The sequence below is a fragment of the Peromyscus californicus genome, unplaced genomic scaffold, assembly GCF_007827085.1.
Source record: "Peromyscus californicus insignis strain IS unplaced genomic scaffold, ASM782708v3 Scaffold_14__1_contigs__length_90479793_seg_2, whole genome shotgun sequence".
Lineage (NCBI taxonomy): Eukaryota > Metazoa > Chordata > Mammalia > Rodentia > Cricetidae > Peromyscus > Peromyscus californicus.
Window position 1 is genome coordinate 57,811,837 of NW_026294436.1, and position 21,279 is coordinate 57,833,115.

The 21,279-nt window shown below is 54.3% G+C and overlaps 1 protein-coding gene across 6 annotated transcripts; it reads left to right on the top strand.

Moving 5' to 3' along the window:
* The first annotated feature begins 2,945 nt into the window (after positions 1–2,945).
* Igsf9 (immunoglobulin superfamily member 9) lies at positions 2,946–20,761 on the top strand. Of its 6 annotated transcripts, none has more exons than XM_052737670.1 (21): positions 2,946–2,966; positions 5,338–5,603; positions 5,842–6,030; positions 10,723–10,875; positions 11,555–11,709; positions 11,917–12,034; positions 13,425–13,566; positions 13,678–13,823; positions 13,937–14,079; positions 15,331–15,471; positions 16,005–16,121; positions 16,350–16,500; positions 16,712–16,835; positions 17,068–17,243; positions 17,458–17,708; positions 17,925–18,009; positions 18,101–18,277; positions 18,565–18,604; positions 18,841–19,692; positions 19,939–20,066; positions 20,307–20,761. In XM_052737670.1, the coding sequence occupies exons 2-21, from the start codon at positions 5,546–5,548 to the stop codon at positions 20,486–20,488; spliced, it is 3,528 nt and encodes a 1,175-aa protein (XP_052593630.1). In that variant the 5' UTR covers positions 2,946–2,966; positions 5,338–5,545; the 3' UTR covers positions 20,489–20,761. The 6 variants fall into 6 exon arrangements, with proteins under 6 accessions (XP_052593630.1, XP_052593628.1, XP_052593632.1 ...); XM_052737668.1 differs by lacking the exon at positions 2,946–2,966 and adding an exon at positions 3,285–3,360; XM_052737669.1 differs by lacking the exon at positions 2,946–2,966 and adding an exon at positions 3,427–3,529.
* The last annotated feature ends 518 nt before the right edge of the window (positions 20,762–21,279 follow it).

Consider the following 21,279-nt stretch of genomic DNA (forward strand, 5'->3'; position numbering starts at 1 on the left):
CAGAGATCCCTCTGCCTCTGCCTCCCGAGTGCTGGGATTAAAGGTGTGCGCCACTACCGCCCGGCCTGTTTGTTTTTTTCTTATAGGTTTCTGTTTTAGGCGTTTTGATTGGAATATTTGGTCAGTGTAGGGGGCTCCTTACTCTTGCTCTTTCCATAGCCCTAGGTCTGATGTGCCTATCATACCATTTTCCCCAAATTTGATCTTGGGTGTTTTACTTAGGTAACTGCCAGGGTTCAGAGGAGGAGGGGGTGCAAGGGAAGCCACTTAATCAGTAGGACAGGTGTAAGTAATAAATGACTTGGTGGAGGTGACATAGGATGTGCCAAAGAGGGAACTGGGTGAGATCTTGGGAGACCTAGGTTTTACTCAGGCACTTTCCCCTGGCCTGGGATCCTGTGTTTACCCAACATCCATTGAGCCTCAGTTCAGTTCCACAAAAAACACATACTTGAAAGGAAGACGTAGGTGTAGCTTCCTGGAGTTCTTACAGAGACTGGGCCTCCTTTAGGTACCAGATAGTCCTGTCTTCAAAAAAGGCCTGTAGCCCCAACTCCTGACACTTTCCATGCCTGTCATAGGAGGTGCCACCATAAGGTGAGGGCCTGCCTGGGTGAACCACCTGGAGTCCATTTTTTCACAGAGAGGGACAGCCCATTTCTCTTGTCTTTTGGAGCTGGCGTACAGGAAGCAAACAGAAGCGAATAGTCCCTGTGTGGCAGGTCCAGGGATCTCCCTGGAGTTGGCAGAGTCCCTGCTTCTCAGAGCCAATCTCGGAACAGAGAAAAGTCCAAAACAGCCTGGAGAAGGAAGACTTAAACTTCGCAGAGAGTGTACCCTCGGAAGCCAGGCTAGTGACCTGGCGGCACGTTAAGATAATCTTATTCATTATTTGAAATAGGTTCATGCAATCTGGGGAATGGACATTCAAGCCAGACAGAAAATACACACCAAGATGCTCATAAGTGAAGGATCATAGTAACTAGGGATTGCCATGCCACACACTGTGGCAAAAGGGTATGTGAGAAAACAGACTGGAGAGGCACGTTCTAAAAGGTGAGAGACCAGGACTCATGGACACGCTGTCCACAGGCTCCCCAGGTTCACCATTTTCTGATAGTCTCACCCAGAAATGGAAATAAACAAGCTAGCTGATACGTTAGATGCAGTCCTGGTTGGCTGAATAAATTTTTCCAGAGGAGCAATTACTATGGCCCAAGGACAAGTGGGGGTAAAATCTTTAGTTTTGACCTTTAGGGATTACTTAAAAAAAAAAAATCAACTTCACTTCTGGAGTAAGGAGGGAACAAGTCACAGGTCTAGGTTCCCTTTCTTACAAAAACAAAACAAAACAAACACGTAAGATACATCAATCAGACAAAAATGACAATAATAATTTAAAAAAAAAAAGCTTTCAGGAAAAGCATGAACATATAAACTTAAAATTTGAAAACCGTGTAAAAATCTCATTTTTACAAAAAAAAATTATTTTAACATCCACATGAAAGTGAGTAGCTTATCTATCAGAAACCACCATAGACTGCAGAAATGAAACTCTTGGACCAGAGGTGGGGCCAGTGCCTTACAATTAATTGGTAAGGAACCAGGAAATCAAAGACTTCCTCTTTTGATTGTATAGTCTACCGTTATGTTCATGCTCTTCTTACTGGCATGATATCACCTGGTCGACTGTTAGGGCAGCCTACTGCGCAAACGAGGGGCAAAGCCACTAGTTCTGGGCCCTTGTTAGGGGTGGTAGGAAAAACCACGTTTCTGCTGCAGCCTCCTTCCCTCGCCCCGCTCCCTGCTCCCCGCACCCCCCGCCACTCCCCCCCTCCCCCAAAACACTCAGGCACTTACACCTGGAAGAATGTTCCAGCTCTCAGGACTTACTAAAGATGGAAGGCCAACCACAGCAACGGGTTCAGATCTGGATGACCACTATAGGGGGTGGTGTGACAGTGATTCAGGTGTGCTTACAATCTTTCCCCAGGGTCTGTTCTGACCTGGATTCCATTAACTACATGCGGGATACACTGAGTGGGAGTTCAACCCCAGTCAGAGTGTGGTGAGGACAGTATGTTGCTTTCAGGGAGGGCTTCCAGAGGAGCTCACTGGGAAGTAGTACCTGGACCTTGTTGCCTGGGCCTGCTGGGAGAGCAAATAGCAAGCCCGCACCCCCACAGCAGCGCCAAGCTGAGAGGTACCATTTTCTGAGGGCAGGTATATTTCTGCCTGTGGGTGAAATGTCCAAGGGGGTGGGTTCCGTGATCCAGGCTGGACCCTGAATGTGCCTAGGTGGGAACTCTTGGGCAAGTTCCTCCGTCTGGTCCAGCCGCTGCTTTCCCACTTGTCAAAAGGAGCTGCACTCGCTTCGCGGGGGTTTCAGGGCAGATGACAGGAGCAATGAACTAAACGTGCATCTACCCCAGGGCTTGGCACCCTGCAAGGGGTTCAGTGAAGGATCAGATAATTCCATTCTTTCTCTTTCAATCTCCGTTGTCAGGGCGCCCGTCATTTCTTCCCCCTGGGCTTATTTCTCTAGGTCGTTGGTGCCAGAAGCTGCCCCGGCAGCCACAAACACACACACACACACACACACACACACACACACACACACACACACACACACCTGGGCTTATTTCTCCAGCCACAAACACACACACACACACACACACACACACACACACACACACACACACACACACACACACACACACACGGGGAGGCGCCTGGGCAAAAGCTGGGAGCTAGCCAATACAGACAGGTATTTCCAGTCCAGCGAGAGGAAATGGGTGGGGGTGGGGATAAAGATAGGAGATCAGATGGGTCCGGGACTTGGGTGGATCCCCAGGGAGGGGGCGGGGAATCGTGCTCTCCACCAGGTGCTCCTGCCCCTGGCTCAGATTTCAACCTTCGATGCCTCCTTTGTGGCACGCTTGTTCGGAAAGAGGAGAAGGCCACGGGTAAGTTATAAAGGAAGGAGGGCATGCAAGCATCCTGCAAAGGGGGTAGGCTCCTGCGGCTCTTGGTGCACCAGTCTGTCCGACCCAGTAGCCCATCTGACTAGAGGCGGGAAGCGGCGGTCAGCCTTCCCACGCTTAGTTGTACAAAGCTCCACGAGGGGGCGACTGGAGCCCACGTGCGACCGCGTCCTTCTGTCTCTAAACTACAACTCCCAGGAGGCGCGGGGGTCCCGCCCGCCTTGCCCGGCCTCTGTTGGCTCCAATTGGACGCCGCGGGAGGGGGGGGATTGGCGGTCTCCAGGGCGACGGGAGGCGCTCGGGGCATCTGAGGCGGGGAGGCGGGTCCGCCCCCTATTGTGTGGCTGCGAGAGCAGAGCTGTGCGGTGCAGAGCAGGTGAGGGTGGGGGTGTCCTGGGGCGTAGAAATGGGGTGCTGGCGGGGACATGGGGAGCAGTGAGGAGTTCTGGGGGCCAGGGGGAAGCGGGAGAGCTTCAGAGAGAAGTGAAATTATCTGGGGAAGCAGAACCAGGGTAGTGCTGGGAGCGAAGTGGAATTATTGATGGGTGAGTGGGGGTTCCCAGAGATCTGGAAGAGTGTAGGAGGTAATACAGGGGAGTTCTTGGCGGGTTCCAAAAGGAAGGCGCTCCAGGAGCCAGAGAATGCGAGGGAAAAGAGAATTGTTGTTGTGGTAGACCATGAGAAGTGTATTGTGGGCTGCGTCCTGGAGGATTGGGAGGTGGGGGATTCCCGGGAGAGCAGGGTGGGGAAAAGGGAGGAGGGCAAGTGGGAATTCTGGAGGAGGCCAGCCAAGGTTGCTTTGAAGCGAGGCCCCTCTCTCTGTACTTGGAGATCAGGTGTGAGAAACTGGAATCTTGCAGACATTGTGAAAAGTGTATGGCTGGGATGGGAGTCCTGGAAGAAATGAGGGAGTGCTGGACGGGGAGATGGAAAGGACGGAGGATGGATGGGGAGTAGGAGTTGGAAAGGTTCCAGGAAAAGTAGGATAAATTCTGAGGATGCCTTGGTCACAAGATTCCTGGTAGAGCCAGAAGAGAATGGCTTCTCTATGGTACAATTGGAAGGTTTTCCAGGGAAGTCCAGGAGAGCTGGCTGGGTGCAGCAGGAGGCAAGGGAATTACCAGGAGTCAGGCAAACCGGTGTTATGCAGAGGCAGGAATGATACTGCCCTGTGGAGGGTATTTTACAGACAGTGCTGAATTGTGTGAGGCCAAGAAGAGGGTGGAGGCTTCAGAGCAGAGTCCACTTGGTTTGCCAGGCCCAGGTCAGGGCCCTTTGGTCCTTTGTGACTTCCTTAGACACTGAGGAGTTGCCTGCCTTCCATGCTCCAGGGTTCGTTTTGTGTATGGTAGGGACTCAAAAGCGTTTTTGGTTTCTCTCAGATCATGCCTCTAGGGTTTGGGAATGGTGGGCCTGGCAAATCCTGGCACCCCCAGGGCACTAGAGAAGAGTGCGTGGGAGTAATTAGGGCGAGGCACCAAGTCGGGTGTCTGGCAGAGGGAGGGTTCTCTGGCAGCATTTTGAAAGTGGCTACAGCTGCCAGGCCTGGATCTGCCCAGACCTGGAGGATGCTGCCTCCCTCTCCCACCTCCCATTCTTCAGCAGGTGGGGATGGCAAGCGATGTTGACTGAGTAGGGAATGTCTCCAGGCTCCAGGGCTTAGCACAGAGGATGGGAAGTGGGGTGAGGAATTGGATGTGGGCGCTCTGTGGGGCACTCTCTACAGGGTAAAGGGTTAGATTCTGTCTGAGATTTGCTCTAGACTAGCTGTCTGCTTCTGGGCAAGACCCTTAGGATCCTTATTGGCCACTCGGGGTGGTGGTGGTGGTGGTGGTGAATAATGGTCCTATCATGTTGTTGGTGACCTTGTTGGCATTGGGAGAAAGGAAAGAAGGATGAGGGGGCTAGGCACGATGGTCCTCATCTCCAGGACTTCCCTGATAAATCCTTTTCCTCCTGTGTGAGTTCTCTTTGCTCACTTTGCTAAGAACATTGTATCCCCTTCCAGGCATTCCCAGAATTCCTTTGCTTTTCCTGGGATCCATTCCCTTACCTGTGTAGTCTCAGCCCAACAGCAGTCTCTTGTTCTCTAGTGTTCATACACTAGCTTAATCTTAGGGCTTCAGGATCTCTGGTTTGGGAGCTAGGAGCACAACTGTGGTAGAGTTTGGCAGGAATGAGGCCCCGGAGTTGATCCCCAGCGGTACTACCCCAAAAATCTCTGGTCTCCGTGCCGGTCCCTTCCTTTCCTCTACACCCTCTTCTTTCTTCCCCCGCACCTCGCTCAAACAGGGCTTTCTTCTGGTCTCCTCCACTGACCAACTCTGTATGTTGCCTTATATTTTGCATTTAGATCTGGTGGCTCTCCAGACTGGAACAGCTCCCTCGGGTGTTGCATGAGCTAGGCATTAACTGGAAGAGTGAGAGCTGAACCCGGTTGCCCGAGGCGGATCAGAACACGACTGATGCTCTCTGGGATTGCTGGGCAGTGGACATCCTTCCGGCCCCTCCATCTGGGCTCCTGTGGATAGGAGGGGCCGGGTGAGCAGGCCAGCTGGGCTATGATTTGGTGTCTCAGTCTGACTATCCTCAGCCTGGTCATCAGCCAGGGGGCTGACGGTGAGCCAGACCCCCGGGGATCGTCATCTCTGTTACCCTGGGATGTGACTGTTCACTAAGGGGTCATCTGTGAGAATGTGAGAATAGGAGATTGGCTCGCTAGGGCTGGCTCAGAGAGGTTGGGGGTCCCTCCTGTCACGCAAAGTCTTAAGGAAACTATAGAGAGACGTTGATGGAGCCTCCCCTCCCAAATCTCATTTTGATCCCTTGCTGTTCCCTCGTCCTGCCCACCACGTAGGTCGAAAGAAGCCTGAGGTGGTCTCTGTGGTGGGCCGGGCTGGGGAGAGTGCAGTTCTGGGCTGTGACTTGCTGCCTCCAGCTGGCCGCCCCCCTCTGCATGTCATCGAGTGGCTGCGCTTTGGATTCCTGCTTCCCATCTTCATCCAGTTCGGCCTCTACTCTCCCCGAATTGACCCTGATTACGTGGGTAAGAGTTGTCCTTAAGTGGGAGGGGGGGAGTGTCACCAACACAGGTGGGTTGAGTAGGCTGCTCTGGGCCCTCTCCAGTCGCATCTCCCGCTCTGCTGCCCCAACTGCTTAGCAAGCATGGCCCTGCTCCCCGGTAGTGCTAATTCATTGAAGGATTCATTTATTTATACATGATGCATGCACACGTTAGAGCTTTGCTCCTTCAGCTATGTGTGGCGTCTTGCACGGGAGATCCCGCAGCCCTGTTCCACAGGTTTCCATCCTGACTTGCTAATTGTTCGATCCTCATTTCATGCAACCTTCCATCTTGATCTTCTGTAGTTCCCCCACTTAACCCTGTGCTGGTCTCTGGGTCTACTACCTGCTGCTCCATGTCTTCCCTTTCCCTACTGTCCAAAATGCCAGTGTGGAGGCTCCAGGCTTTTAGGGAGTGGGCTGAAGGGTCCACAGAGTGGGTAGTTATGCGAGCTCTTTGGGTATGAGGAGCTTCGTCGTCATCGTCATCGTCGTCTGATTCTGAGTAGCAGAGAACATGAACACAGACGGGGGCTGCTGGGGGAGGATCCAGTTCAGTTCCCCCGAAAGTCTAGGCATAGATGAGATTGGCTGGGTCGCTGCTTCTGGAGGCTCCTGTGGAGGTGTACTGTGTAGACCTCCCAGTAGAAGAAGACCTCTTTCCTGCACCCCAGTGTGTTCCTGATCCTGGATGGAGCCTCAATCTGAGTAAGGTCTCAGAGAACCTTTAGGAGGCCCTAAGGATGGATCTGGGCTGCTGGGCAAGAAAGAGCTTTGGCGCTTCCTTTGCCCGGAGTGAAACCCAGAAAAGGCCACCTGGAGAGATGCTGATGGGGTACCTTTTCTGTCTTTGGTTTGAATCCTGAGGGAAATCCTGGGATTGGCTGGGCTCTTGTCACTGGCTGGCTGAGCGGAGGGGGGGTGGGGGGTGGGAGGCGCCGGCAGGTGCCTGCCAGAGAGAGTTTATTTTCAAACTGGGGGCAGTTATTGGCAAACAGCCTAGTTGGGAGTGCGAGTGTGTGTGTGTCTACACAAGCCTTGGGGGCTTGGTGAAAGTGGGCCTCAATTAGCACAAGTAGAGAGAAACAGCAGGCAGAAACAGGCGGCCTCCCTGTCTGTGCCTGTCTGTGCCCCGGGGGGGCTTTGGCTGCAGGGCTGAGGCTGGACAAATTCAAATTATTGCCAGGCAGAGGCGAGGCAGGGGGGGAGTGGAGGCGAGGTGGGCAGGGCTTTCCCTGGGACTCCGCCTTCCTTTGCCGCAACATTAGTCTTTATTGTCCTTGGGCCCCTAGGCAGAGAAGCCAGGAGATGGCTAGCTCCCCTGTCTACCTGTGAGTTTTCTCCAGCTCGAAGGACTGGGAGTTGCAAGCCTTTGGATGTCCCTCTTCCCTTTGTTCCCACTCTTGCCCCTGAGTGGCCTGGAGCTTCTGACCAGCCACATGGGTCCTGCTCTGGTGAAGACCCCAGAGGGAGGCCTCTGAGCCCATTAACCCTTTATCGCTTCACAGTTCAGAAGGGGGGGGGGCCTCTCCGCCTTTGTGCTGGGGGACTCACAATTGCGGTTGCTAAGCAACGGGAGGTGGAGGTTGCTGAGGACAATGCTGTTCTGTCATAAACCCTGTGGGCAAGTGGAGGGGAGATGGCCTGGGACTGCATGACGCTGGTGGCCTAGAGTGTGGGAGCAATCACGAGAGAGATAGTAGCTCTGGGAACCACGCTGAAGGGAAAGCTGGTTTTGGAGGGCTCTAGAAGCTGTGGAGTAGAGAAACCTAGATGTATACTTGCATAGAAGTAGTAAAAGGCAGTATAAAATGATCTAGGACTAATTAAGTTAGCTACTGTATTTAAAGTATTTAGCATAGCACCTGGGTGGTGTGAAACTGACCAGGAATTGGGGAAAGGCGATCTGGACTTAGGCTTCCTGGGATGGATGTTAGACTAAGTCTGAATCAGTGAGACTGGCCCTTGTCCGTTGACTTTTGGGCTGTGTTTCAGGGATGCCCGGCAGAGCAGAAGGGACTTGGGTTTTATGACTATACTGGATTGCTCGATAAATCAACTCTGAATGTCCATCTAGAAGGTCCAAGCTTACTCTAATAAGCCGCCCTTCCTGCCTTTGATCCTTCCAAGCTGTTTGCCTCGATACATCTTCCCAGAATGCTTCCTTATGCCTCTGGCTTCATAGTGCAGTATGTGGGCACGGTCACTGCTGTGCTCCAAACTTCGGTGTGAACATACACTTGTCCATGTTCATGGTTAAATTTAGTGTGGGTTTCTTGCCTTTGCAGAGCCCAAGAGAGCAGACTCTGTCCTTCTCAGACTCTGTATGTAGGCAGATCTGAAGTCCATTAGGTTTGGCCATGCAGGTGGAGGGCAGGCCTATCTATAGGAGGAAGTGGGCCCAGGGGACAGGAAGTTATAGGACTGCCACTCTGGTCACCTTCTTGTTCTGAAACACTGCAGCCCAGCAGTGTGGACCTCCTAGGGAGGTTAGTTTGTACAACATGCTGCACTGAATATTCTGGTTAACTGGCATCAGGACTGTTAGCCATTAGCTGGTAACATTTCTTAAGTGAAGTCAGAGATTATGCTCAGTGTCCTGAACATTATTTGATTCTGATGTCGGTGTTCACTGGAAAGTGCACTGACTTTGGGAGACCTGGCTTGATCTCCTAATAGCTATGCAATTTTGGAAAGAAGTTTAACATTAGTTCCTTCATCAATAATGGATTTTTTGGGGAGGATTAAATATGGTGACTGTCTAATATCACACGACTCATATTCAATGCTTAGTCTTTCTTCCTTTGCTCAGGAGCTCAGCGATTACCATAATGAGAAATTCTATGATGTGGGGGTGTGGAGGAAGCTGCAGTCTGGGGTCTGCTGGGCTCAGTGGCCTGTCACATTAGAGTGACAGGGACCTTGCAGGTATGAGGAAGGGTACTGTATTCTTATGTTAAATATTTACCTGCTAGGCCCATTTTTATCTTCTGGGTGGGGATTATACACCCAGACCTATATGAAGGTCCACCCAGTCTAAAGAATCCACACACCCAGGGGCCAACTGTTAGAAGAAGAAAGGTCCATTAGCCACCCTCGATCCTATGGTTGTCATCTCTCTAGTGGCAACCAAGGGCAAGCAGGCTGAGTTTCTACTTCCGAGAGGCCACCCTAGAGTGGAAGCAGCTTGGAGGGCGTGGGTACCCCAGCAGCTTCAGGATTGCTTCTGTCGGGGAGGGTTGGGCTAGGCAGGACTCTGAAAGCACCACCTGGGAGCTTTCATTTGCCCATCCTGTGAATTTTAGAAAATTCCATCTGTTCACAGCAAAGGTCAAGTGAGCATGGGCAACTGGTAAGTGTAGGCGGGATGGAGCAGCTGGATAACCCAGGTGAGAGACACATTGCAGACTTCAAGGTGGAAGGTGGCAGAGAGGGAAATACTAATGCTTAGGAGGTAGGGTTTGGGAGATGTAATGAATAACTACATGGCAGGGGGTGATGGAGCAATCCAGGTGGTGCCAGGCTTCCCCAGAGGGCAACCTGGTGCATGGTGGTACAGTTCACTGATGTGGAAGAGGAAAGGGAGGTGATACGTTATTTGATGAGGGACGGGCCCAGGATTGAGTGTAGACTTCTGATTTCAAATGTGTGTCGTATTCATTTGTTTAACAGGCTTTATTTGAGCATCCAGTGACCAGGTGCTCTGCACCTCCCCTGCTTCATCTCTGGCCTTCCACCTCATCCCAGTTTTTCCCTTTCTCATTTTTTTTTTTAACTGATGAGGAAACTGAAATGGCCAGGTCTCGGCGTAACTTGCCCAAAGGAGCATCCAGCTGAGCTGGACTTGTGCCTGGCTGTTTTGGGCTGCCAAGCATGTGCCTTTCTCACTTGTAATGCTGTCAGGGTGCAGGGTTCCCTCAGAGGAGGGTGCTGAGGGATGGGGTGGGCATCTCAGTCGGCCGGGTGGATGTGCTGTGGATGCTGACCTGGCGGGAATGAGGTGTCCTTTTGTGCTGGGGTGTGGGGCTTTGTGGGGCTGCATGTGGTCAGTCAACTGGGGCACAGAGGGGATGGGATGTGTGGAGAAGGCTGCTGACACTGCGGCCTGGCTGGGCTGGACTCTGGCCACTCTAAGGCGCTTAGGCCGCTGATAATAGCTCTGAGGGATTACGGGCTTTGGCAGGCGAGGTCTGGGTCCCTGGGAGGGCCCCAAAGACTGCTGGGGATTCCAGGGACAGAGTCCTCTAAAAGCCAGAGTACCCCCAGAGGACTTATATCTTGATCTTATAAAGGACACCAGGGATGGTGAATCTTGTAGGAGTCCAGAGGGGACCACCAAATGCTGGCTCTTCACTCCTTCCCCTAACAGTCTGGGAAGTCTGGTGTATGTGAGGGGCGCATTCTGTCCACTTACCAGAATGCCTTGACTTTTTCTGCTGTGGATCTCAGCTATCTATTGAAAGGCAGGAGCAGTCGGAAGGACTGAACATAGCAATCTGCCCTCAGTGACCTCAATCCTATCGGTTCCTCTGCAGACCCTCACTCTTGGGTAACAGGCTTAGGCTATTCTCCACCTCTGGGAATGGCCTGTGTGACCAGGCCTGGGTGCGGGGGGGGAGGCTCCTGCAGAGTTCCTTCATTCAGCCCCCTTGATTCAGGACTTCCCTCCTCACAGGGCGAGTCCGACTGCGGACAGGAGCATCTCTCCAGATTGAGGGGCTCCGGGTGGAAGACCAGGGTTGGTACGAGTGCCGTGTGCTCTTCCTGGACCAACACAGCCCTGAACAGGATTTTGCCAACGGCTCCTGGGTGCACCTGACAGTCAATTGTATGAAGCAGGGGGGCAGGTGGTGTGGTGCGGGTGCGGGGGTGGGGGTGGGGGTGGGAAGGGGAGGGGAATGACGGGAGCCCTGGTAGTGAAGGAGAGAAGGGAAGCTGCTTGTATCCCAGTGCAGGGCTGATGCTCTACCCATCCTGGCATCTGCTCACTGGATTTGCTCATCTGGTGCTTGCCTCTTACCCCTGCCCTCCCTCCCACCCTCTGAGTTCTTCAAATAAAATCCAATCGGCCTCTAGGCTCTGAGTCAGGAACTTCCACTCCTGGTGTATTGGGTCCCGAGTGATGCAGCTCACCCGTGCATGCATAGCACTTTCCATCCGGGACCTTGTTTCTTCCTCGTCACTAGAAGGGAGACAGTTGTAACCATTCCCACTTCATAGGTGAAATTGCGGAGAATCAGGTAGAGAGGCAGTTTGTGCCACCAATGGGTGGCGGAGATGAGTCTAAAACCCACACCTCCTGATTCCCAGATTTCCCTGGGCGCTTGCTCTGGACATGCAGCCAGTGTTGGGATGGTCCCGTGTACAGCAGGCAGGTGACCCTGGGCTAGTATTCCCATGTACCTGGGCAGGCAGCAGCTCGGAGATGAGGTCTCCCTGGCTCTTGAACACTGCTTTGTGGGCTGATAGCCTTTCTGGCAGCCCCTGAGGCCTCTTTCCCCTCACAGCGCCCCCTCAGCTCCTGGAGACGCCTCCCTTAGTCCTGGAAGTGAAGGAACTGGAGGCTGTTACCTTGCGCTGTGTGGCCCGGGGCAGCCCCCAGCCTTATGTGACTTGGAAATTCCGAGGACAGGACCTTGGCAAGGGCCAGGGTCAGGTGCAAGTGAGTGGCCCCCCTGGATTGGGCGGGCAGAATTGGGAGGGCAGGAGATGGGGGCAGAAGCTCCGCTGGGAGATGGGTCGGGGGAGGGGCTTTCCCTTGGCTTCCCTGAGCCTGGGGTGCTGCCTCCCTCTGCTGGCCAGCCCTGGAAGTGCAGGGTCTGAGGCTGCCCAAACAGGAAGGGCCTTTTCTTAAAGACTCCTTACTTAGGTGCAGAACGGGACGCTCTGGATCCGCCGGGTGGAGCGAGGCAGCGCCGGGGACTACACCTGCCGAGCCTCCAGCACCGAGGGCAGCGTCACCCATACCACACAACTGCTGGTGCTAGGTGCTCTTGGGTGGGAGGGCTGGGGACCCGGGCCACCCATGTGAGAAGACAGGACCTGTGTTGGGGAAGCACGCAGAAGATGGGGAGGAGGCTCCTATCTGAGGAAGGGGCCCCGGTAGGGTGAGAGAAAGGATGAAGACATGGGCGGTTTAGTGCCCGGCAGTGTATAATAGCAGAAAGAACGTGGGCGCTAGTGTTAGGCCACGAACCCTGGGACTCTCCTGGGTCCTGGTTGTGTCATCTCAAAAAAGAAGTTCATGCCTACCTCTCGGGACTTGGACGAGCACAGAAAGTGGCATGTAGTCACTCTTAGCTCTTGCCTTGGGCAGGAGAGGCTAAGGAGCTGTGTGAGGCTGGACTCTGACTTCCTAGCACCTGGTGTCCTGGAGGGGAAACAGATTAATCTGTGAACTACTGGAGTGTCATTGTCCTTGGTACTTGACAAGAGCAGGGTTGGATCACAGTTAAAGGACAGAGACCTTGGCATCAGGAAGGCCCAAGTAGAAGTCTTGCCTCCCTTTTTGACCTCGGGCGAGTTACCTCATAATGTGTCTGCCTCTGAAACGTCACTTCTTCATCTGCCAAAGCAGAGAGATAATTCTAACCACACTGGTTCTTACGAGGGCTCTGAGAGATAAGCAAGCAGAGTGCTAGGCGCTCAGTGTAGCCTGTGGCAGGTGCTCCGTGGGTGCACTTAGGTCACTTCCCACTTGTTACTGACCCTAACTGGCTGTGCATTGGGGTCCAGGGACGGAGAAGGGAATGGGGGTATGGTAGCTAGAGACAGGTTTGCAGAAGGTGTGTGGCTGGGTTAGACCCTAGGAAATGGTACTCAGGACCTGGGATTCACTAGGGACAAGGAAGCAGCCTGGCATGGGGACATATGATGAAGTTGATCAGGGACTTCCTGATGAAGTTGACATATAGAAAAATGGGTGGCCAGGTGGGGGTTATGGGCAGGCACTGGGGTGAAAGTTTTCTGTGAGCCGGTGAGGTCCTTTCTGCATAAATGGCCATTAGTGTTGAGATGCCAGGGGAATCTAGATCCTGGCATTGTTACAGCATCTTTGGTGACATATGGGACCTGTGTGGGGGACAGGGATGTGTCAGGGACTGAAAGAGTAAATGAACAGAGTCCTTCACATACGGTTTCTAAGCAGAAGGAAATAGAGTAAATAGGGCTACTTGTCACTTCTTGTGAAACAAGGAAGACTTGGAAAAGAGAGCAGCCTCTGGTATAGGATGGTTTTTTTATCACATCTTCCGCCTCAGGCCCTCAAAGCCCTGTAGTAATGTGCCGCAGGTTACAAAGGGCAGAGCCAGAAGAGCCCCGAGGGTTCTGGGAAGACCATGGGCTGAGGACATCTTTCTGCCTTTGTACTTCCCACAGGACCTCCTGTCATCGTGGTACCCCCCATCAACAGTACAGTCAATGCCTCCCAGGATGTCTCTTTGGCCTGCCAGGCTGAGGCATACCCCGCTAACCTCACCTACAGCTGGTTCCAGGATGGCATTAATGTCTTCCACATTAGGTAGGGTAACCTACCTCTTGGGTAGCGGAGTCAGGGAACGGATGAGTAGTATCTGAGGGACTCCTCGTCTGGGCGAGGCCTGAGTTCCTCCTCACACATGCCACATTGCAGCCGCCTACAGCCTCGCGTGCGGATCCTGGTAGATGGAAGCCTGTGGCTGCAGGCCACTCAGCCTGACGACGCTGGCCACTATACCTGTGTGCCCAGCAATGGCTTTCCGCATCCACCCTCCGCTTCCGCCTATCTCACTGTGCTCTGTAAGTCTGAGCTCCCACTTCCACCCTCGCCCCCCCACCCCTGCAGCCTGCTACTCTCCCCCCCCAGACAGACCCAAGACCTTGTCCTCCAACTTGCCTCTACATTCTTCCAGACCCAGCACAGGTGACAGTCATGCCTCCCGAGACACCTCTGCCCATTGGCATGCGGGGGGTGATCCAGTGTCCAGTTCGTGCTAACCCTCCACTGCTCTTTGTCACCTGGACCAAAGACGGGCAGGCCTTGCAGCTGGACAAGGTACAGACTCAGGACACGGGAAGGAAGGTCTTGGCTAGGTGTTGTTATAGTCAGACGGCCAACTGCAGTGGGTGGCTGAGTGTAATTCAGTGCCGTGGTTATTTGGAAACGTGCTTCTTACCAGATACTGTGTTAGGTGGTGGATGTGGGGGCGTAACGAAGAAGTATCCATCCTTAGAGCGTGGCCTGGAGGATGGAACTGGAACAGAGACTCTGCTGCCAGGCCAGAGAAGGAACAAGGCTTTGCTTCTAGGTCTGATGGAGGAGAGCTCAGTAACAAATCCTGGGACTCTGGGGATAGATCTTGCAGAGTGGGCAGTCATTCGACGCAGAAACCACTTCACAGAGGCAGGGTATGGTATCGTGGGTTGATGAAATGATGAGTCGTGCGGCGAGGTGGGAGCTGCTGTGAGCACCTGTAGGGACTTGAGTGGTGTAGAAAAGGCTGGAAAGACAGGTTGGGTCCTAAAGGGAAAACTGCGTGCCAACTTCAGATGACCTCATTCCAAGCTGATTGAGATCTTTTGTTTGTCTGAGGAGACTATAAATTCCTTCAGGCCTTGCGTCTTTTCATCATAGCGTCCTCGGGGCTTTTCCAGTTGTGGCGTCCGGTAAATTTTTGTAGAAAGTTTACAAAAATCTTAAGGCAACAGCAGCGGTGGGTTTTGACAGTGGCGTTGTGGTATCAGGACTCTTGAGTCGGAGTTAGGAGGGCAGCTGGAAGGCTGTGAAGCAGCTGAGGTAGTCCAGGTGAGGGGGTATGAAGTCTGAGCTAGAGAGGACCGGAAGACAGATAGGCCGTCGTACTCAGACCGGAATGACGGACAAGTATTTAGATACGGAGCGTGAGGGGTCACACTTTATCAGGGAGAATGGGGGCGGGGAGCTTTCTTATAGAAGAGGATTTGGGGTAGGAGATGCAGAATTTAGCAACGCCGTGCTGGGAGGACAGCAGGCAGGGAACCCCACGTGACTCAACTCTAGGGATGCCCATTCACACCGTTCTCTGTGAGTGGCACCGTGAAGCTGTGCTCTCTCTCAGTCTCACACCCATTGATAATAGCCCCTTGACAGGAGAGAGAGAAAGGTGGAGGTCTACAGTCCGGAGAGAGGGTCAGGCCAAGACCCAGCGTTGATGGGTTGACTTTCTACAAGAGAATTTCCTGTATCTCCTCCTCACTTGGGTTGCCTCTCTTCACCCCGGCTTCACCTCTGTTGACTTCTCTACTTGTCATTTCCTCTGCCCTCTAGTTCCCGGGCTGGTCACAGGGCCCAGAGGGCTCACTCATCATTGCTCTTGGGAATGAGGATGCCTTGGGGGAATACTCCTGTACCCCCTACAACAGTCTTGGTACTGCTGGACCCTCCTCTGTGACCCGAGTGCTGCTCAAGGTGAGGCCCACAGCAGACGTGCTGTGGCGTGGCTAGGTGGCTGGATATGCGTTCTAAACCATGTTAAGAGGGTGGAGTCAGGCAGACAGGTATGGGAGGGGCTTCTAAGTCTGTTTCTTGTGGTGGTCATAGCAACAGCCAGCACAACACGCAGAGATGAAACTGGGCAGTGGGACATCAGTCACGTACACGTTCAGAAAATGAGACATATCTGTCTGACCTCAATCCTTCTGCCTCCCTTGCCGGAGTTCCACAGGAAATGGAGGAAAGGGGAGAGAGAGCGGGGAGGAGGGAGAGAAGAGAGAAGACAAGGAGGATCATCTGTAGAGACTCATCTGTCTCAGAGGGTCCTGCCCCAGCCCACCATTGCCCTGCAGACAGACCTACCTGCTGGGAGCAAAGACACAGGACTGAGAGAGGGAGAATGAGTTGGAGACTGAGACAGTGTGACAAGGGTCTGGGAATGGGGGACACCCAAGAGCTGAAAGAGGGGCTGTGAAAGAGGCCCCTCCAAATCCAGATCTGGCCTGCAGGCTCCCCCGGCTTTTATAGACCAACCCAAGGAAGAGTATTTCCAAGAAGTCGGGCGAGAGTTACTCATCCCCTGCTCCGCTCGAGGAGACCCTCCTCCTGTTATCTCTTGGGCCAAGGTAAGGCTCCTGACTCCTGACTCGGCTCTACCTGGGCCCATATGCCCACCGTTCCCCGGGCTGGTTTTTTTTTTTTTTTTTTTTTTTTTGGAGGGGGAAGGAGGGATGTGTGAAGGTACAGGCTGTCAGAGGCAATGTGGGGAGGGAACAAGTTACCCGGAGAGATGAGTGGTCCCCTTGGTGAGGGGTGGCTGCATGTATCCTCAGGGCTGACCAGTGGTTCTGTAGGTGGGCCAGGGGCTGCAGGGCCAGGCCCAGGTGGACAGCAACAGCAGCCTCATCCTTCGACCCCTGACCAAGGAGGCCCATGGACGATGGGAGTGCAGTGCCAGCAATGCTGTAGCCCAAGTGGTCACTTCTACCAATGTCTATGTGCTAGGTTAGTGTCCTGGGAGCGGGCTAGGGCTGGGGGAGCCATGTGAAACAGGAGATGGGGGGTATCGCTGTTGGGAGGTGTAGGTGGGGATCTGTGGGTACGGGACCCCCCCCCCCCCAGGATAATGGGCGGAGGACAGAACCTGCGATGTACTCTTTATTTACCCTACTTCAGGGTCCTGATCATCATCCCTCCCTCCATTCCCCCTACCCAGGCACCAGCCCCCATGTCGTCACCAATGTGTCTGTGGTACCTTTACCCAAGGGTGCCAATGTCTCTTGGGAGCCTGGCTTTGATGGTGGCTATCTGCAGAGATTCAGTGTCTGGTATACCCCACTGTGAGTGACCTGTCCCTGACTTCACCCTGGATCTACCCGGCCCTCTGCCCCTCCTTCCATCCCTCTGTGTCTAGCCACGGGCTGGCTCTGCCGCCCTATTGTCATAGATTCTTGACCTTCCGGGCCGAGGTCCTGAGACTTTGGTGGTTGAGCCAGAGGGGTGAGGTCAGCTCTCTGGACCCCTACACCATCCCGATCATCCTTGCTGATGAGATTTCCCTGTATTCCCCAGGGCCAAGCGTCCTGACCGAGCCCACCATGACTGGGTATCGCTGGCTGTGCCTATGGGGGCAACGTGCCTTCTAGTGCCAGGGCTGCAACCCCACACTCAGTACCAGTTCAGTGTCCTTGCTCAGAACAAGCTGGGCAGTGGGCCTTTCAGCGAGATTGTCCTGTCTATACCAGAAGGTAAGAAGTCCCCAAACCCTGGACGGCACAGAAATGGATGGGAAGACCTGGAGTGGGGATAGGGCAGAGATGCTGGGCAGCTTGGGGCCCAGAGAGGGTACAGAAAGGCTCTGGCAGAATGCGTGGGTACTTATGAGTTGGGGCAGGCCAGGGGAGGGACAGGATGAAGGACTCTGAGACTCTTACCCCTCATTTGTCTGTCTGTCCCATCCAGGGCTTCCTACCACACCAGCTGCCACTACGCTTCCTCCAACAGAGATGCCACCTCTCCTATCCCCTCCTAGAGGTTTGGTGGCAGTACGGACACCCCGGGGGGTACTCCTGCACTGGGATCCCCCAGAACTCATCCCTAAGAGACTGGATGGCTATGTCCTGGAAGGACGGCAAGGCTCCCAAGGCTGGGAGATACTGGACCAAGCCGTGGCAGGCACAGAAATCCAGCTGCTGGTGCCTGGCCTTATCAAGGTGTGTGCCGGGGGCAGTAAAGAGGGAAGGTCCCCCTAGGGACTTGGACGGGGTCACACTCTTCTTTCCTAACCCCGTCTTCTCATCCTGACTTGGCCATTTTCACCCCCTGCCCTACCTCATTCTTACCTCCCGACTGCAGTCTTCACAAAAGGGACTGTGGTGGGCAGTACTGGCCCTGATCCGCTCCATGGCCCCCCCACCTCTAACCCTCAGGACGTGCTCTATGAGTTCCGCCTGGTGGCCTTTGCTGATAACTATGTCAGTGATCCCAGCAACACAGCCAACATCTCCACTTCCGGTGAGAACCCAGTGGGCGGGAAAGTCGCTGGAGGTTACACGGAGGCTCGCAGTCCACTGACCGGCCCTCTTTCCTGTCCCCCTTTGCCCAGGCCTGGAGGTGTACCCCTCCCGAACACAGCTACCAGGTCTCCTGCCCCAGCCCGTATTGGCTGGTGTTGTGGGTGGGGTCTGCTTCTTGGGCGTGGCGGTCCTCGTGAGCATCCTGGCTGCCTGCCTCATGAATCGGCGCAGGGCTGCCCGTCGCCACAGAAAACGTCTGCGCCAGGGTAGGTGCCATCACTCTCTTTCCTAGGCTGCCCTCACCCCTCTGCCCTCATCACTGGGGTCCTAAGTACTGCTTGGCCACTTGAAGGGGTTACCCATCCACCGGCTGCTTCTTCACGGGAGAACAGCCTCTCCCTTTTTACATGGTCCTGGTGCGGCGTCCTTCCAATCTGGTACCTGGCCCTTACCTACCCTTTTCCCAGTAGGATGGGAATGTGGTTGAGGGTTGTATCCCCGGAGCTTGGGCAGAAATTTACCTGGATCATGTCCTGCTTTCATGTCCTTACAGATCCACCTCTGATCTTCTCACCTAGGAAGTCAGGCCCGCAGTAAGTCCTTACCTCTCTGGTTTCCTATTGCTTCCCATTGTACCTTCAGAAGGAGTTAAAATTAGAGGGAAGTGAGACCAGGCGTGTGCTGTCCCTGGCTTGGGGACTAGTCCCACGCTGTTTCTCTTCCTTCTGCCCCCACCACCTGGCCCTGCCCTTGCTTGCTCTCCCTAGCTCTGCTTGGTTGTGCAACAGACCTTGCAAGGCCAGACCCTGATCTTCTGTCCTTCCCCCAGCTCTGCTCCTGGCTCAGACAGCCCTGACAGCGTGACCAAGTTGAAGCTCCAGGGCTCCCCCGTCCCCAGCCTGCGCCAGAGTCTGCTCTGGGGGGAGCCTGCCCGACCTCCTAGCCCCCACCCGGATTCTCCAATTGGTCGGGGACACTTGCCACTGGAGCCCATTTGCCGGGGTCCAGATGGCCGCTTTGTGATGGGACCCACTGTGGCCCCTCCACAGGAAAGGTTATGTCTGGAGCGGGCAGAACCTCAGAACTCAGCCAAACGCCTGGCCCAGTCCTTCGACTGTAGCAGTAGCAGCCCCAGTGGGGTCCCACAGCCCCTCTGCATTGCAGACATCAGCCCTGTGGGACCGCCTCCTGCAGCCCCTCTACCAGGTCCAGGACCCCTGCTGCAGTACCTGAGCCTACCCTTCTTCCGGGAGATGAATGTAGATGGGGACTGGCCACCTCTCGAGGAACCCACACCTGCTCCACCTCCAGATTTCATGGATACTCAGCCCTGTGCCCCCTCATCTTTCCTCCCACCACCAGACTCTCCTCCTGCAAACCTCAGGGCAGTGCTTCCCAGGACACTGATGGGGGTCGGGGCCCCCTCAGAGCCCCCTTACACAGCTTTGACTGACTGGACCCTGAGGGAGCGGGTGCTGCCGGGGCTTCTCCCCGCTGCCCCTCGTGGCAGCCTCACCAGCCAGAGCAGTGGGAGAGGAAGTGCTTCCTTCCTGCGCCCCCCCTCCACAGCCCCCTCTGCAGGGGGAAGCTACCTCAGCCCAGCTCCAGGAGACACCAGCAGCTGGGCCAGTGGCCCTGAGAGGTGGCCCCGAAGGGAGCATGTAGTGACCGTCAGCAAAAGGTAAAGGCAATACCTACCCATTCTTGCCCTGGCCCTCCATCCTGCCCTATCATTCCAGATGCCCTCCACCCCCACGCCCCCCTTCACCTTCCATGTTCTATTCCACTCTGAGACCAGAAGACTCCTTCTCTTAGAAGCTCTGCCGAGGTCCAGGAAGCTCACTCTGGTTTAGAGGACCCCGGGTTCATACTTCGCTGGATGCCCTCTGTTCCTCTGCTCACGCTTTCTACCTGTCCTTTCTAACAGGAGGAACACTTCTGTGGATGAGAACTATGAATGGGACTCAGAATTCCCCGGGGACATGGAGCTGCAGGAGACTTGGCACCTGGGCTTGGCCAGCGCTCGGTCCCGACCCGAACATGAGCCAGAGTTAGGTATGTGAACTTCCTAGCTGGCCGCACGGCCCCACACTCGCCCCCCTCCCCCGCCATGTTCTGAGGTGAGTCCATCTGTTTCCCAGTCAAATTCCCGAGTCTCAGGCTCCCTGCTCTGGAGTGTCTCTTGCTTCCTAGGCTCACTGCATGCAAAGGCCCTTTGGAGCCTCAGGCCTGAGCCCTTCACCCAATGAGTCACCAACCATGTCTCTCCTGCGTTGTCCTGCCTTTCCTTTGAAGGTGTGAAGACTCCAGAGGAGAGCTGTCTCCTGAGCACAGCCCATGCCCCTGGCCCTGAGGCCCGCTGTGCTGCCCTCCGGGAGGAATTTCTAGCCTTCCGCCGCCGCAGGGATGCTACCAGGGCCCGGCTACCGGCCTATCAACAGTCCATCTCCTACCCTGAACAGGCTACTCTGCTGTGAACACACTTAGTGGGAGGCTAGGAAAGGCATATGGATCTGCCAAGGAGGCCAAGACTCTGGCTCCGAGCTTGGGCGCTGCCCCTACCACTCTGTGCGGGCATAGACCCCGGTGGTGGCCTGGTGGTAGGCTTGAGTGAGCTTGGTGTAGAACGAATGTACTGACTCTTTAGTTGAGTCTAGGGGTTGAACCGTGTGTGTGTGTGTGTGTGTGTGTGTGTGTGTGTGTGTGTGTGTGAGTGTGTGTGTTTATAGTGTGGGTGCAGGTTTGTTTTTTTTTTTAAACTGGTGAATAAAAGTCTGAAAAAACATTTCTCTGTTATCTATCTTTGTGTCTAAGAGAGGTGAAGAATTCCCTGGACCTGTATAGAGAAGATTGGGAATGAGACACATTCAACAATCATTTGAAAAGTAGTTGTTGGGTGCCTAATAGGGCCCACGAGCAGAGAGCTGCTGTTAGGCTATGAAGCCATGAGAAAATACAGAACTCACGGAGATTGTGCTTTGTCCTTGGGGAGTTCTTTCTGGTCAGTGAGGCAGACAAACATTTACAGCATACGAAGTTCCGTGATAAAGCCGTAAGCGGGTTATCACGCTGGCACAAAGAGTTCAGTTTGCGTCAACCTTTAGTTAAGTACTTAGAACGTGTGGGTGGGACTTCCTGGGACCCTCGCAGAAGACGGACATCATCCCCTGTGTGCCCAGCGAGCGAGTGAGCGAGCACGGCTCTACGCTCTTTCCGGGTGCGGTTTAAGTCTCCGCAGCTTTGAGTTTATTTTGTAGACTGGGCAACT

Bases quoted from the DNA above. Each gene is read 5' to 3' on its own strand.
- Igsf9 (XM_052737670.1), top strand. From the start codon at position 5,546: ATGATTTGGTGTCTCAGTCTGACTATCCTCAGCCTGGTCATCAGCCAG. The intron at 16,122-16,349 runs GTAAGGCTCCTG...GTGGTTCTGTAG, and splicing joins CTGTTATCTCTTGGGCCAAG to GTGGGCCAGGGGCTGCAGGG. The intron at 20,067-20,306 runs GTATGTGAACTT...TTTCCTTTGAAG, and splicing joins CGAACATGAGCCAGAGTTAG to GTGTGAAGACTCCAGAGGAG.